Source organism: Hyperolius riggenbachi, chromosome 10, assembly GCF_040937935.1.
Source record: "Hyperolius riggenbachi isolate aHypRig1 chromosome 10, aHypRig1.pri, whole genome shotgun sequence".
NCBI classification, from domain to species: domain Eukaryota; kingdom Metazoa; phylum Chordata; class Amphibia; order Anura; family Hyperoliidae; genus Hyperolius; species Hyperolius riggenbachi.
This window is the reverse complement of record NC_090655.1, coordinates 278,275,394-278,289,998: the sequence shown is the minus strand read 5'-3', so window position 1 is coordinate 278,289,998 and position 14,605 is coordinate 278,275,394. Positions and strand designations below refer to the sequence as shown.

At 43.9% G+C, this 14,605-nt stretch overlaps 1 protein-coding gene across 1 annotated transcript in view; it reads left to right on the top strand.

Moving 5' to 3' along the window:
- The window catches only part of LOC137537233 (zinc finger protein 850-like), an 81,633-nt gene extending 69,074 nt beyond the window's left edge, over nt 1-12,559 (top strand). The window contains exons 10-15 of the mRNA XM_068259328.1: nt 1,225-1,344; nt 1,480-1,614; nt 1,700-1,823; nt 2,648-2,745; nt 2,858-3,434; nt 8,315-12,559. Of these exons, the coding sequence (XP_068115429.1) occupies nt 1,225-1,344; nt 1,480-1,614; nt 1,700-1,823; nt 2,648-2,745; nt 2,858-3,434; nt 8,315-9,750 (2,490 nt within the window). The 3' untranslated portion in view covers nt 9,751-12,559. The remainder of the gene's footprint in view (nt 1-1,224; nt 1,345-1,479; nt 1,615-1,699; nt 1,824-2,647; nt 2,746-2,857; nt 3,435-8,314) is intronic.
- The last annotated feature ends 2,046 nt before the right edge of the window (nt 12,560-14,605 follow it).

The window sequence follows — 14,605 nt, the reverse complement described above, 5'->3', positions numbered from 1 at the left end:
GTAATGCCATTTCTCCCCCAGTATAGCCATGTCCCTCCTGTGTCCCCCAGCATTGCCATTATCCTCCAGTATGTAATGTTCCCCACCCCGTGTCCCCCAGCATTGGCATTATCCTCCAGTATATAATGTCCCCCACCCCAGTGATGCCATTTCTCCCCCAGTGTAGCCATGTCCCTCCTGTGTCCCCCAGCATTGCCATTATCCTCCAGTATGTAGTGTCCCCACCCCAGTAATGCCATTTCTTTCCCAGTGTAGCCATGTCCCCATGTGTCCCCAGCATTGCCATTATCCTCCAGTATATAATGTCCCCCACCCCAGTAATGCCATTTCTTTCCCAGTATAGCCATGTCCCCCCTGTGTCCCCCAGCCTTGCCATTATCCTCCAGTATGTAATGTCCCCCACCCCAGTAATGCCATTTCTTTCCCAGTATAGCCATGTCCCCCCTGTGTACCCCAGCATTGCCATTATCCTCCAGTATATAATGTCCCCCACCCCAGTAATGCCATTTCTTTCCCAGTATAGCCATGTCCCCCCTGTGTCCCCCAGCATTGCCATTATTCTTCAGTATGTAATGTCCCCCACCCCAGTATAGGCATGTCCTTCCGTGTCCCCCAGAATGGCCATTATCCTCCAGTATGTAATGTCCCCCTCCCCAGTAATACCATTTCTCCCCCAGTATAGCCATGCCCCCCCCCCCCCCGTGTCCCCCAGCATTGCCATTATCCTCCAGTATGTAATGTCCCCCACCCCAGTAATGCCATTTCTCCCCCAGTATAGCCATGTCCCTCCTGTGTCCCCCAGCATTGCCATTATCCTCCAGTATGTAATGTCCCCACCCCAGTAATGCCATTTCTTTCCCAGTACTGTAGAATCTAATTAATGTAAACTCTGATATAGTTAACCTCTGGCTTTTGTAATCTCAGTCTACAGGTCCCAGCAAATGTGTCTGTAGAAATATACAATGTACGACCTATTCTGATATAGTAAACTTCTGATATAATAAACTAGTTTTCCTGGTCCCTTGGAATTTACTATAAAGGGATTCTACTGTGCACATGTAGCCTTTAAGCCAGCTTATTATGCTTTCCTGCAATACTCTGCATGGCCCCACCACCCACAAGTGACAGCAATGGGGAGTGCTGGAGAGGGGGGTCCTGTATTGGTAGTTTCACCACTGACAGCCGTATAACATAGATTATCCTTCCCATATTATCTATCCAAAGGCAGCAGCATCCTGTACAGATCACATGACCAAATCACTGAGTATGGATGAGGACCAGAGTCACATGACTGAGAGAATATTCAACCTCACCCTGGAGATCATCTATCTGCTGACTGGAGAGGTGAGGAGTATTCTGGGAGGTCACATGACATAACTCTTATCTCTATTAATAAAACACACCTGACTGGTGTGAAAGGAGAGGTGAAAGTGAATTCTTGGACAGTCATGCAACGTTAATGTTGGTCTTTCAATACAGAGTTTTGCTCCAGTGAAGTCTGGTGATCATGTGACAACCACGGTGCCCCCACCTCATTCCCTGATATCTGAGGAACACAACAAGCAGAAGATTCTGGAAATCACCAGGAAGATGATGGAGCTGCTGACAGGAGAGGTGAGCGGTGCTGGGAATTATGGGATATTATCCAGTAACAGCAAGGGGTGTGTCTGGGTGGTGACTGTATCATTGTGTGTGTCAGGTTCCCATTAGGTGTCAGGATGTCACCATCAGTTTCTCCATGGAGGAGGGGCAGTATATAGAAGGACACCAGGACCTCTACAAGGACGCCATGATGGAGAATCAGCCACCCCTCACATCACCGGGTAAGAGGAGATTCTTTATTACTTGTAATGGAGAAAGCAGTGCTTGGGGTCCTCCTAGATTCCCCTCATCAGATAAACACAAACACACAATGACCTCAATTCACTAAGGGCAGTTTGGCGCAGAAAAAAAAATGTTTGGTAAAATACTGAATTCTGTATTTAAGACTTTTCTTTCCCAAGTGCAGTAAGATTGTCACACATGCTGTAATAGGTAATCTAACGAGAAATGTTGCTTCAGTTCAGTAAGACCTGCTCGGTAATGCAGAAGTCTCACAGCTGTGGAGGAGGTCTCTGCAGCAAGCTGAGGTTCTCTCCTACAAGTGTCTGCATATCCCATTCCTGTGTGACAGCTTACTAGAGAGTAAAGGGCTTCCTGCATCCCTTTAGATGTGTATGCATGCCACTAAAGGGCCTCTTCTGTGTACCAGTATATAGATCTGCATGTCTAAAGGGATACAGGGCAGCCTCTGTAAATGTCTCTTTATTGTATTTTGTTTATCTTTCTGATGTCCCTCCCGGCAGTGCATCTGATCAAATGGGATGAGTAGCAGGACCAGGTGGCTCTTCCTATTGGCTTTCTCCCTAGTCTGTGAATTTTACCACATGCTGATTTCTAGTTATTGACAGGTCCAGCCAGATCTTAAAAATACCCAACATTTTATTTGTTTTACCAAATGCTCTAATCTTAGTGAATTTACATTTTGTATGTATTTACTGCACAAGTCGGTAATTTACCTCACTAGTCTGTAATTTTTACTTTCCAATGAGGGAACGCTTAGTTAATTGAGTCCATGGTATAAAGTCAGTGTGTGTGTTTCCTACAGATGGATCCAGTAACAGAGACCCACCAGAGAGATATACAGGCCCTCTTTATTCCCGGGATTGTCCACAGGAAGTTCCCACCACCCCCCGCCATTATCAGGTAGGTGGAACTGAGTGTCATTAGAGACCCCAAACTATGTGATATTGTTTCCTGTTGTCTATGCTGTTATCTGTGCTCACATTATAAAGTGCTTCTTATTTTGTGTGATTAGGGTGGAGAACGGATTCATGTAAGTGCTGTGGTTAAAGAGGAAGAAGAAGAGACGTATGTGAGGAGTGATCAGCAGTCTATAGAGGGGGGTGACATGATGGGGACAAGTACAGAGGAAGAAGAAGAGACGTATGTGAGGAGTGATCAGCAGTCTATAGAGGGGGGTGACATGATGAGGACAAGTAAAGAGGAAGAAGAAGAGACGTATGTGAGGAGTGATCAGCAGCCTATGGAGGAGGGTGACATGATGAGGATAAAGAAAGAGGAAGAAGAAGAGATGTATGTGAGGAGTGATCAGCAGTCTATAGAGGGGGGTGACATGATGAGGACAAGTAAAGAGGAAGAAGAGACGTATGTGAGGAGTGATCTGCAGTCTATGGAGGAGGGTGACATGATGAGGACAATTAAACAGGAAGAAGAGACATATGTGAGGAGTGATCAGAAGGCTATGGAGGAGGGAGACATGAGGACAATTAAAGAGGAAGAGGCGTATGTGAAGAGTGATCAGCAGCCTATGGAGGAGGGGAACCTGATGATGACATCTAAGGAGGAAGACATTATTGCAGAGATGAGAATTGGTGAGTGATAAACATTAGATATTCAAAAGCCTTACTAAACTGAGTAACAGATATGTCCCTGCTGGGCACAGTATAGATCATCTTCCTCTCAGTATGTGGGGTAATATTACCACAGTTTCATGAATCTACCCCTTTGATACAATGTAAAGCAGTCAGTGTACAGCTTGTATAATGGTGTAAATTTGCTGTTCCACCAACATAACTCAACACACAGCCATTAATGTCTAAACCGCTGGGAACAAAAGTGAGGACACCCCTAAGTGGTGGCTGGAAAGAGTACTGGTTAAGGGCTCTGCCTTTGACATGGGAGACCAGGGTTCGAATCCTGGCTAGGTCAAGTACCTATTCAGTACGGAGTTCAAGGCAAGACTCCCTAACACTGCAGGGTGGCCTCTTGAGCGCGTCCCAGTGGCTGCAGCTCTTGAGCGCTTTGAGTCCGACAGGAGAAAAGCGCTATACAAATGTTCAGATTATTATTATCAGATCAGATTATAAGTGACAAATGTCAAAATTCTACTCTATTAGACAATTCAGGGCCCAATCCAATTCACTTATTTCCTAAGTTTTCTCCTTGGTGATATTTTCATATCTTATCAATAAATGGCCATTTAAGCCACCAGCAAGCAACAAAAAACATAATTTTGCAGTACTTTTTCATTTACAGAGTGTTGAGAAGTTATTTTAAGCAGAAGATGAAGAATGATGTCCTAGGAGAGAACTTAGCAGAGGAAGGGAATTGGTTCCGGCCCTTTCCCTCCCTGGGGTCATGTGACTGGTTAGTGTTACAAGGTCTCCGGTGCGAATGGGGAGCAGGTGTGGTACATTTGGTGTTATCGCTCTCACACTCCCTCATACTGGTCACTGGAAGCTCAGCATGGCTCCTCATGGCAGAGAACACTCTGAGGAGCTTAAAAAAAAGAATTGTTGCTCCACATAAAGATGGCCTAGACTATAAGACGATTGCCAACACTCTGACACTGAGCTGCAGCAGGGTGGCCAAGACCATTCAGAGGTTCAACAGGACAGGTTCCACTCAGAATAGGCCTCGCCATGGGCGACCAAGGAAGCTGAGTAAACATGCTCATTGTCATAGACAGAGAGGTAGGGAGGGAGAGAGAGACACCAAGGGCTTGATTCACAAAGCGGTGCTAACTGTTAGCACGCCTGTGAAAACCCCCTTAGCACGTCTAAACAAGGTTTTCGCGCATAAAACTTTACGCGCGCAAAACTTTATGCGCGTAAAACTTTACGCGCGTACTGCACAGAGCGCAGGGCGCTCCGCGCGAAGTGCCCATTAAAGCCTATGGCACTTAGCGCGCGTAAGACTTTGCGCGCGCAAAGTTAGCGCGCGATCTGATTGAGAAATCCGGTGCTAACCTACTTAGCACCCTGGTTAGCGCGTCTAAAGACTTTAGACGTGCTAAGTAGGTTAGCACCGCTTTGTGAATCAAGCCCCAAGTGTGTATACACATACACTGCGCACAAACACTACACACAGACACAGCCTCTCTCTCTCCTTCCGTTGCTGTCCTACACAGGCTTGCTGTAATCATCCTGGCAGCAGTGGGTGGGTGGAGCTACATCCTGCCTGCTCGTGCTCCTCCCCTCTCCACCTACTGCATGTGAAAATAAGGTGATAACTTAAGGACTAGAGTGATAAGACAACACTCTCACTGTGAAAGCTTATCCCTATATATTAATAAAGAAAGCCTCTTTAGTGAGTCAGTGAAGTAAGGGTAAGCTTTCGGTTGGGCAGCCTTTGTCAGATTTCAGTCCTGTTTGCTTACAAGATGTTGGAACAGATAGCTGTAAACATGCAACATCAAAAGGAATACATAGATTTTTTGCAAGCATAAATACATGTCATTAAGATGCCTTAAATGAAAAAGAACAGCTAAATGGGGTGAGAGGTTGTTAGCTGATTTATGACTAATAGATAAGACTCCTTGTGTACTCAATCCTCACACAATTGGGACTCGGACTGTCACAGAGGAATCGTAAATTCTTAGTTCACAAGTTTTAGCTACAAGCAGAATGGATGCTATATTTATCTAGGCTGAGAAAGAGTTATTCCAGTAAAGAGGAACTCCATTGAAAATAATGTAATAAAAAAGTGCTTCATTTTTACAATAATTATATAATTATGTTTAGATGATTGAGTCAGTGTTTGCCCATTTTAAAATCTTTCCTCTCCCTGATTTACATTCTGACATTTAGCACATGGTGACATTTTTACTGCTGGCAGGTGATGTCAGTGGAAGGAGATGCTGATTGCTTTTATGGCAGTTGGAAAACGCTGTTATTTTCCACAATGCAATAATGCTCCCACAGTGTGATGTCAGAACCATGGTCCTGATATCACACTGTGGGAGGGGTTTTGCCACAATATCAGCCATACAGAGCGCCTGGTGATCTGTTTTAGAAAAGGAGACGATTTCTCATGGGAAAGGGGGTATCAGCTACTGATTGGGATGAAGTTCAATTCTTGGTTACGGTTCCTCTTTAAACATCATTGGCCTCATACCAATATAAAAAGTTCTTGTCTTTATTCAATCCTTTGTCCGCAGCTTTGAAACCAATTTATACATTTTGTCTCTGCTATTAATCTCTCTGTTGATGATTTGAAGCCCCCCTTCAGGGCAGTGACAGCCTCGAAAAACATTGCATTCACTTTGCTTGTAGCTAAAACTTGTGAACTCAGAATTTACTATGCCTCTGTGACAGTCTGAGTCCCAATTATGGGAGGATTCGGTAAACAAGGAGTCTTATCTATTAGTCATAAATCAGCATCAGCTAACAACCTCTGAAGACCCCATTTAGATGTTCTGTTTCATTTAAAGGGGACCTAAACTGAAAAGGATATGGATTTTTCCTTTTTAAAATAATACCAGTTGCCTGACTCTCCTGCTGATCCTGTGTCTCTAATACTTTTAGCCACAGCCCCTCAACAAGCATGCAGATCAGGTGCTCTGACTGAAGTCAGACGGGATTAGCTGCATGCTTGTTCCAGTTGTGTGATTCAGCCACTACTGCAGCCATAGATATCAGCAGGACTGACAAGCAACTGGTCTTGTTTAAAAGGAAACATCCGTATCCCTCTGTTAAGGTTCCCTTTAAGGTATCTTAACCACTTGAGGACCGCAGTGTTAAACCCCCCCCTAAAGACCAGGCCATTTTTTTGTCAAATTGGCCACTGTAGCTTTAAGGCCTCGCTGCAGGGCCACACAACTCAGCAAATAAGTGATTCCCCCCCCCCCCCATTCTCCCCACCAACAGAGCTCTCTGTTGGTGGGGTCTGATTGCTCCCCCGTTTTTTGTATACATATTTTCTATATTATTTTTATAATAAATTTCATTATTATTTTTTTTATTCTACCCACTCCCACCCTCCCCCCGCCAGCCAATCAGTGTGATCGTCTGTCATAGGCTTCAATCGGCGTGGAGCGGTCCTGGGCCTGCTGCCGCGTTCACGCCAATTGGCATGGAGCGATCGGCAAGTAGTTAATGACATATATTTATGCTTGCAAAAATAAAAAAATCTATATGTCCCTTCTGATGTTGCATGTATACAGCTGTCTGTTCCTACAGCTTGTAAGCAAACAGGATTGAGTCTGACGAAGGCTGCCCAGCCAAAAGCTTACTCTTCTTTTAAGTTATCCTGTCATCCTGACTCTCAACGTCTTGCTTTTTAGTGAATTAACACTTTAAGGAGAACTGTAGTGAGTTGAATAAGGAGGCTGCCATATTTATTTCCTTTTTAACAATACCAGTTGCCTGGCAGCCCTGCTGGTCTATTTATTTGCAGTAGTGTCTGAATCATACCAGAAACAAGCATGCAACTAATCTTGTCAGATCTGACAATGTCAGAAACACCTGATCTGCTGCATGCTTGTTCAGGGTCTATAGTTCAAAGTATTAGAGGCAGTGGATCATCAGGGCTGCCAGGCAAGTGGTATTGCTTAAAAGGAAATAAATATGGCAGCCTCCACATACCTCTTGCTACAGTTGTCCTTTTAAAATACTGATCGATATGTGGTAATTAGTGTTGATCTCCGGATGAAATCCAGAGATCAACTCTAAATCCTAATTAGTGTGGTTGTGTGCAGGGGGAGGGGTGGGTGTGGTTAAACTTACCCAGCAGGCATCTTTCTTAATCTGTCCCACGGCTGAATTGAAGTGAGAGAGGAGAGAATCAGGAATAGATACAGCACCTATTCTGCTGAACTTCTGAGACACAATCTCCTCCCCAGTTCGAATTTCGCTGTTGCCCATCATCTAATGGCCAATCTCCCTGTTTCTTTTAAATTGAAATGAGTTAAGTTTTTCACAACTGTTAAACCTTCCTAACCCCGGCTTCCCCTAATCAGGCAGTCCTTGTATATGAGGATGAGGTCAGCCAGATTCTCTGCTCTGCATGGCCTGACCTATATTCATCATGGGATATTATGTTAGTGGCTTGTATAATTAGCTGCTGCAGCAGGACTTGTAATTCCATTAGGAATAGCGGCCGTGTTGTTTGGCCTCGCTCTCCCTGACCTCCCCACACTGTAATCTTGGATTGCAGGTTACTATTCTCCAACTAGAGCAGATATAGCCCCGCCCTCTTGTCATAGCCTCCGAAGAAGCACTTGTGTGTGAAACTGCCGTCAGGCTCCCAGCAACCAGCACCCACCATTATCCACCCCCGCACCGGTACCTGTTTAGTCTCTTCTTATGGACTGTGAGGTGATGATGTAACACACAACCTACTTGTCTGCACATTGCCAAATATAGGAAGTTGTACAGCAGTGCCGACCATCCTCTTTCCTTTCATCCCTAATGATAATTGTTCCTCCCTCAGAATTCTCTAACAGGAAGTGATGATGTTTCTCTATTTGCAGGGCGGAGTCCCGGCATCAGGAACCTCTCAGAGACCCATCTCTCTGTATCCACAGACTGTACAACGGATGATGTCACTGGACAAGAGTCCCCTGCAGATATCCTGGTGACCCCAAATATTCCTCCAGACTCCCCTCACCTGTCTAACCCTGAGGGGCCTCCTACCCAGCACAGCTCTCCTCCTGCTGGAGGGTCTCATACCTGTTCCACGTGTGGAAAATGTTATGCATGGAAATCACATCTTGTCGCACATGAGAGATCTCACACTGGTGAGAAGCCCTATTCATGTGCTGAGTGTGGGAAATGTTTTGTGAGTAAATCAAAGCTTGTCAGTCATGAGAGATCTCACACTGGTGAGAATCTTTATTCATGTGCTGAATGTGGGAAATGTTTTAGCTTTAAATCAGCGTTTGTCAGACATGAGAGATCCCACACTGGTGAGAAGCCCTATTCATGTGCTGAGTGTGGGAAATGTTTTACACAGAAACCAAGTCTTGCCAGACATGAGCTATCTCATACTGGAGTGAAGCCCTATTCTTGTGCTGAGTGTGGGAAATGGTTTAGATATAAAGCAGACCTTGTCACACATGAGAGATCTCACACTGGTGAGAAGCCCTATTCTTGTGCTGAGTGTGGGAAATGGTTTAGATATAAAGCAGACCTTGTCATACATGAGAGATCTCACACTGGTGAGAAGCCCTATTCATGTGCTGAGTGTGGGAAATGTTTTGCAAAGAAACAAATTCTTGGCAGACATGAGCTATCTCATACTGGAGAGAAGCCCTATTTTTGTGCTGAGTGTGGGAAATGGTTTAGATATAAAGCAGACCTTGTCACACATGAGAGATCTCACACTGGTGAGAAGCCCTATTCATGTGCTGAGTGTGGGAAATGTTTTGCAAAGAAACAAATTCTTGGCAGACATGAGCTATCTCATACTGGAGAGAAGCCCTATTTTTGTGCTGAGTGTGGGAAATGTTTTAGATGTAAATCACATCTTGTCAGGCATGAGAGATCTCACACTGGTGTGAAGCCCTATTCATGTGCTGAGTGTGGGAAATGTTTTGTGAGTAAATCAAGTCTTGTCAGTCATGAGAGATCTCACACTGGTGAGAATTTTTATTCATGTGCTGAATGTGGGAAATGTTTTAGCTTTAAATCAGCGTTTGTCAGACATGAGAGATCCCACACTGGTGAGAAGCCCTATTCATGTGCTGAGTGTGGGAAATGTTTTACACAGAAACCAAGTCTTGCCAGACATGAGCTATCTCATACTGGAGAGAAGCCCTATTCCTGTGCTGAGTGTGGGAAATGTTTTGCACAGAATTCAAATCTTGTCAAACATGAGAGATCTCATACTGCTGTGAAGCCCTATTCATGTGCTGAGTGCGGGAAATGTTTTGGGTGTAAGTCACTCCTTATTAGACACTTGTGTTGAGTGTGGAAAATGTATTCGCTATAAATGTTCTGATGTACTTTGTTGATTTGCAAAAGAAAGCATGTTTGCTCAGTGCATTGGTTTGTAAAGCATTAAAGTCCCTGAACTGTGAGCTGACATGATGAGATAAATATGTGCCCAGCTGTGACAGGATAGTGTACTGGTAAAGGACTCTGCCTGTGACATACAGTGCTGCCCATAATTATTCATAATCCTGGCAAATTTTGACTTAAAGTTACTTTTATTCAACCAGCAACTCATTTTGTGACGGGAAATGACATCGGTGTCTCCCAAAAGAAAAGACGACGTACAAGAGGCATTATTGTGGGGGGGAAACCAAAACATTTCTCAGCTTTTATTTACATTTGAACAGAAAGTGTCCAAAATGAGATAGCAGAGTGGTAGGAGGTGCCCAGATCAATATAGTGTGTCTTAGTGATAGCAAAATCTCTATTGGAATACATAAATGTAATGTGGTCCTATCTTAAGGATTCAGTAGGCCTTGCTATAATAAAGGACATTTATTGAGCACTCAAAAAGACAACACGTTTCATGGCGTAAGCTGCTTCCTCAGGTTGAGTAATAGTGCCTTAGATAAATCAAACAGGGCACTCAGAAACTGAAGATTTCAATTATCAATGACATTTCATAGGACCAATTACAATCAAATAAAAACACTTCACATAAAATTGCATTCTTGAACCACTTCAGATAAAATTTGCATTAATACATCATACATCAGGTCTTTATATACAGTTAAAAACGTTTTTGGGGGCATATGGAGTCCTCGGGTAATACGGTATATTCAATAGTCTATGGAGAGTAGGGCACAATATTTGCATAAAAGTGTCTGTAATTTAGTCAAAGATTAATCAAGGATTATTAATATATTGCATATTCAGGCACAAATATGCCATACCAATGTATCCCAGGGGCTTTATTAGGGTGCCTATATGGGAATCAATCTGTCTGTGTAAAGGCTTAAAGAGACTCTGTAACAACATTTTCAGCCTTATTTGTTCTATCCTATAAGTTCCTATACATGTTCTAATGTAGTCTGCATTACTGCAGCCTTTACTAGTTACACTGATTCTGTAATATAACTAATCATCTTTCCTTTGTCGAACCTTGTCAGCCCAGAGAGTAATGTGCTGTGATAGGGAGAAGTTATGCACGCCCCTCCATGCCCCCTGCAGGCTCTGTGTGTATGAGTCACAGCCAGCGTCTCTGCTCACAGCCAGCCTGTATGTGACCTTGTGAACAGCTGTGAGTGCAAAAAGATCAGTTCAAAGCCCAGACAAGCAGCTAAGGCAACAAGTAGGAGAAATATTACAGCAGTGAAGTCACGTTTGAGAGGAGCCTCTGCAAACAAGCACCTGCTCTGATGATGTATTTCCTGTTTGACGGCCATCTTCATTGTTTACAAAAACAATGAATACAACAGTGATTTTATCACCAAGAAAGCAGCAGGAAGCAGCAAAAATGTCACAGAGGGGGGGCTAGGAGAAGACGACAAACAGGCTGGTACATTTATTTATGTAAGATTTTCACAGTACAGATTCTCTTTAAAAGTAATTTAGACCAGCGTTTTGGCTGGATAATAATGCGGTTTTGATTAGAGGTAATAGGTGGAGGGCGAGTGCTGGGTTAAACCCAGTGTGAGGTTGGTAGTGCTGCACTGGGAGCAAAAAGCACAGGCAGTTTGTAGTGCTGCAACCCAATTGGGTGGAGGAGAGGCAGCCCCAGCCAGTATGGTGCTAAAGGCACAGGCTGTTTGTAGTGCTGCGCTGGGTGCTGTAAGCGCACTTAGGTGGAGGAGAGGCGGCCCCTGCCAGTATGGTGCTAAAGGCACAGGCTGTTTGTAGTGCTGCGCTGGGTGCTGTAAGCGCACTTAGGTGGAGGAGAGGTGGCCCCAGCCAGTATGGTGCTAAAGGCACAGGCTGTTTGTAGTGCTCCGCTGGGTGCTGTAAGCGCACTTAGGTGGAGGAGAGGTGGCCCCTGCCAGTATGGTGCTAAAGGCACAGGCTGTTTGTAGTGCTGTGCTGGGTGCTGTAAGCGCACTTCAGAATCCACTTTATTCGCCAAGTACGACAAGCACGCACCCGGAATTATTTGTGGACACATGGCAATTGGCATTTTACAATAGTGCATTAATGACTCAATATGGTACAGATATTCGCTACAAGAACAAGAACACAATGGCAGCAATGCAACACATAGCGACCACTCTAGTGCATTTAGGCAAGTCAATTATTTAAGACAGACACGGTATGGTGCAGTGCAACCGGCTGGGGGCAAGCCTGCAGGCCGCGTACTCTCGTCCGCTGGGGCGGCTTAGGTAAATTAGTCAGTGTAGAGGGAGCTTGAGTTGAGTAGGAGGACCGCTTGGGAAAGGAGGTGTTTCTATGCCTGGTGATTTTGGTGAGAATGGTCCTGTAGCGGCTGCCTAAGGGAAGGGGGATGAAGAATCGACTGCAAGGGTGAGAGGGGTCTAGCGTAATCCTGTTGGCCCTGGAGGTCATTCTCGATGTATAGAGGAGGTCCAAGGGGGACAGGGGTGACCCAATGATCTTCTCAGCTGCACTGATTACCCTCTGGAGTTTGTGCTTGTCCTTTGCATTCGCTCCGGAGTACCAGACGATGATTGAGGAGCAGAGGACAGACTCAATGGTGGCAGTGTAGAAGTTGGTCATCAGTTCCTGCGACATTTCAAACTTCCTCAGCTGCCTGAGGAAGAACAACCTCTGCTGCGCTTTCTTTTGAGTTATGGAGGAGTTCACATCCCACTTAAAGGTGCACTACAGCGAAAAACTGCAAAAGTTTAAATATGTGCAAACATATACAAATAAGAAGTACATTTTTTTCAGAGTGAAATGAGCCATAAATTACTTTTCTCCTATGTTGCTGTCACTTACAGTAGGCAGTAGAAATCTGAGAGAAGTGACAGGTTTTGGACTAATCCATCTCTTCATAGGGGGATTCTCAGCAAGGCTTTTTTTCTTTATAAAGATATTCCCTAAAAAGAATTTAAACAATGATGCTGGCCAGCATCCCTGCTCCCTACACAGTTTGTTGGCAGTTGGAAAGAGCAACTACCATTCACTAAGTGCTTTTGAAAATAGATATATCCCTGAGAAGGCTTTGGATTAATCCATCTCTTTATAGGGGATTCTCAGGGATATATCTATTTTCAAAAGCACTTAGTGAATGGTAGTTGCTCTTTCCAACTGCCAACAAACTGTGTAGGAAGCAGGGATGCTGGCCAGCATCATTGTTTAAATTCTTTTTAGGGAATATCTTTATAAAGAAAAAAAGCCTTGCTGAGAATCCCCCTATGAAGAGATGGATTAGACCAAAGCCTGTCACTTCTGTGAGATTTCTACTACCTACTGTAAGTGACAGCAACATAGGAGAAAAGTAATTTATGGCTCATTTTACTCTGAAAAAAACATACTTCTTATTTGTATATGTTTGCACATATTTAAAATTTTACATTTTTTTCGCTGTAGTGCCCCTTTAATGTATATTTACTTTGGGCTTCCTCCAGCCCCCTCTGGCCAGATCGCTCCCACGCCGCTCTCATCCACTGCCTACACTCAGTAAGTCTTCCAGTCAGGGCCAATCAGGATGCGGTATGCCCCTGACTGGAGGACTTTTCAGGGACATTTGCGGAGGCTGCGGGTAGGATGGCAGTGTGGGAGCAATATGGCCGGAGGGGGCTGGAGGATGCCCCAGGTATGTATACATTTTTAACCACATAAGGACCACAGTCTTTACACCCCTTAAGGACCAGAGCCTTTTTTTCCATTCAAACCACAGCAGCTTTCACGGTTTATTGCTCGGTCATACAACCTACCACCTAAATGAATTTTACCTCCTTTTCTTGTCACTAATAAAGCTTTCTTTTGGTGCTATTTGATTGCTGCTGTGATTTTTAGTTTTTAATATATTCATCAAAAAAGACATGAATTTTGTCAAAAAAAATGATTTTTTTTTTTAACTTTCTGTGCTGACATTTTTCAAATAAAGTAAAATTGCTATATACATTTTTGTCCACATTTATTGTGCTACATGTCTTTTGATTAAAAAAAATCCAATAAGTATCTATTTATTGGTTTGGGTAAAAGTTATAGCGTTTACAAACTATGGTGCCAAAAGTGAATTATACTACTTCTCCTGAGTACGGTGATACCATATGTGTGACACTTTTTTGCAATATTAAATAAGAGGTTTGCACACCCTGAGCATAGTATGAAGCAGATCTGCTGGGTGCTTGGTACAGTAAGACAGACCCGTGGGGAGGTCCTAAATAACAATGTAACTAGAAAAATACCAGCACACCAATTTTGCTTAGTGAATATATATATTGACAAAGGCAAAAATACATACAGCATTAGCAGAAAAAGTTGAAGCACACAGCATAGCAGTTAAACTGGAATGACTGAAACCTTATGCAATCCAGTGAGAGCACAAAACAGACGCAGGAAACATATGTACAAAGTTTAGGTTGCTAGACAAGTAGCAGCAAGTGATGTGTATAATATAGTATTTGAACAAAAGGCTAACAATCCAAAATGTACACACAGTTAACTGCACAGAAAATCACCCTGCATAGTTTACAATGAGAAAAAAGCATCAGAGTTCAAAAAGAGCAAGTAGAGCTACAGGGATGCAGGGGATGCCAAGAAACAAAAAGTGCTCAGAGATCCATTTACCCTGACAGCGCTGTTTCGGAGTGAATACTCCTTCCTCAGAGGGTAGCCAGGTACTGCTGCAGTGGGTGCACCCACCCACTGCAGCAGTACCTGGCTACCCTCTGAGGAAGGAGTATTCACTCCGAAACAGCGCTGTCAGG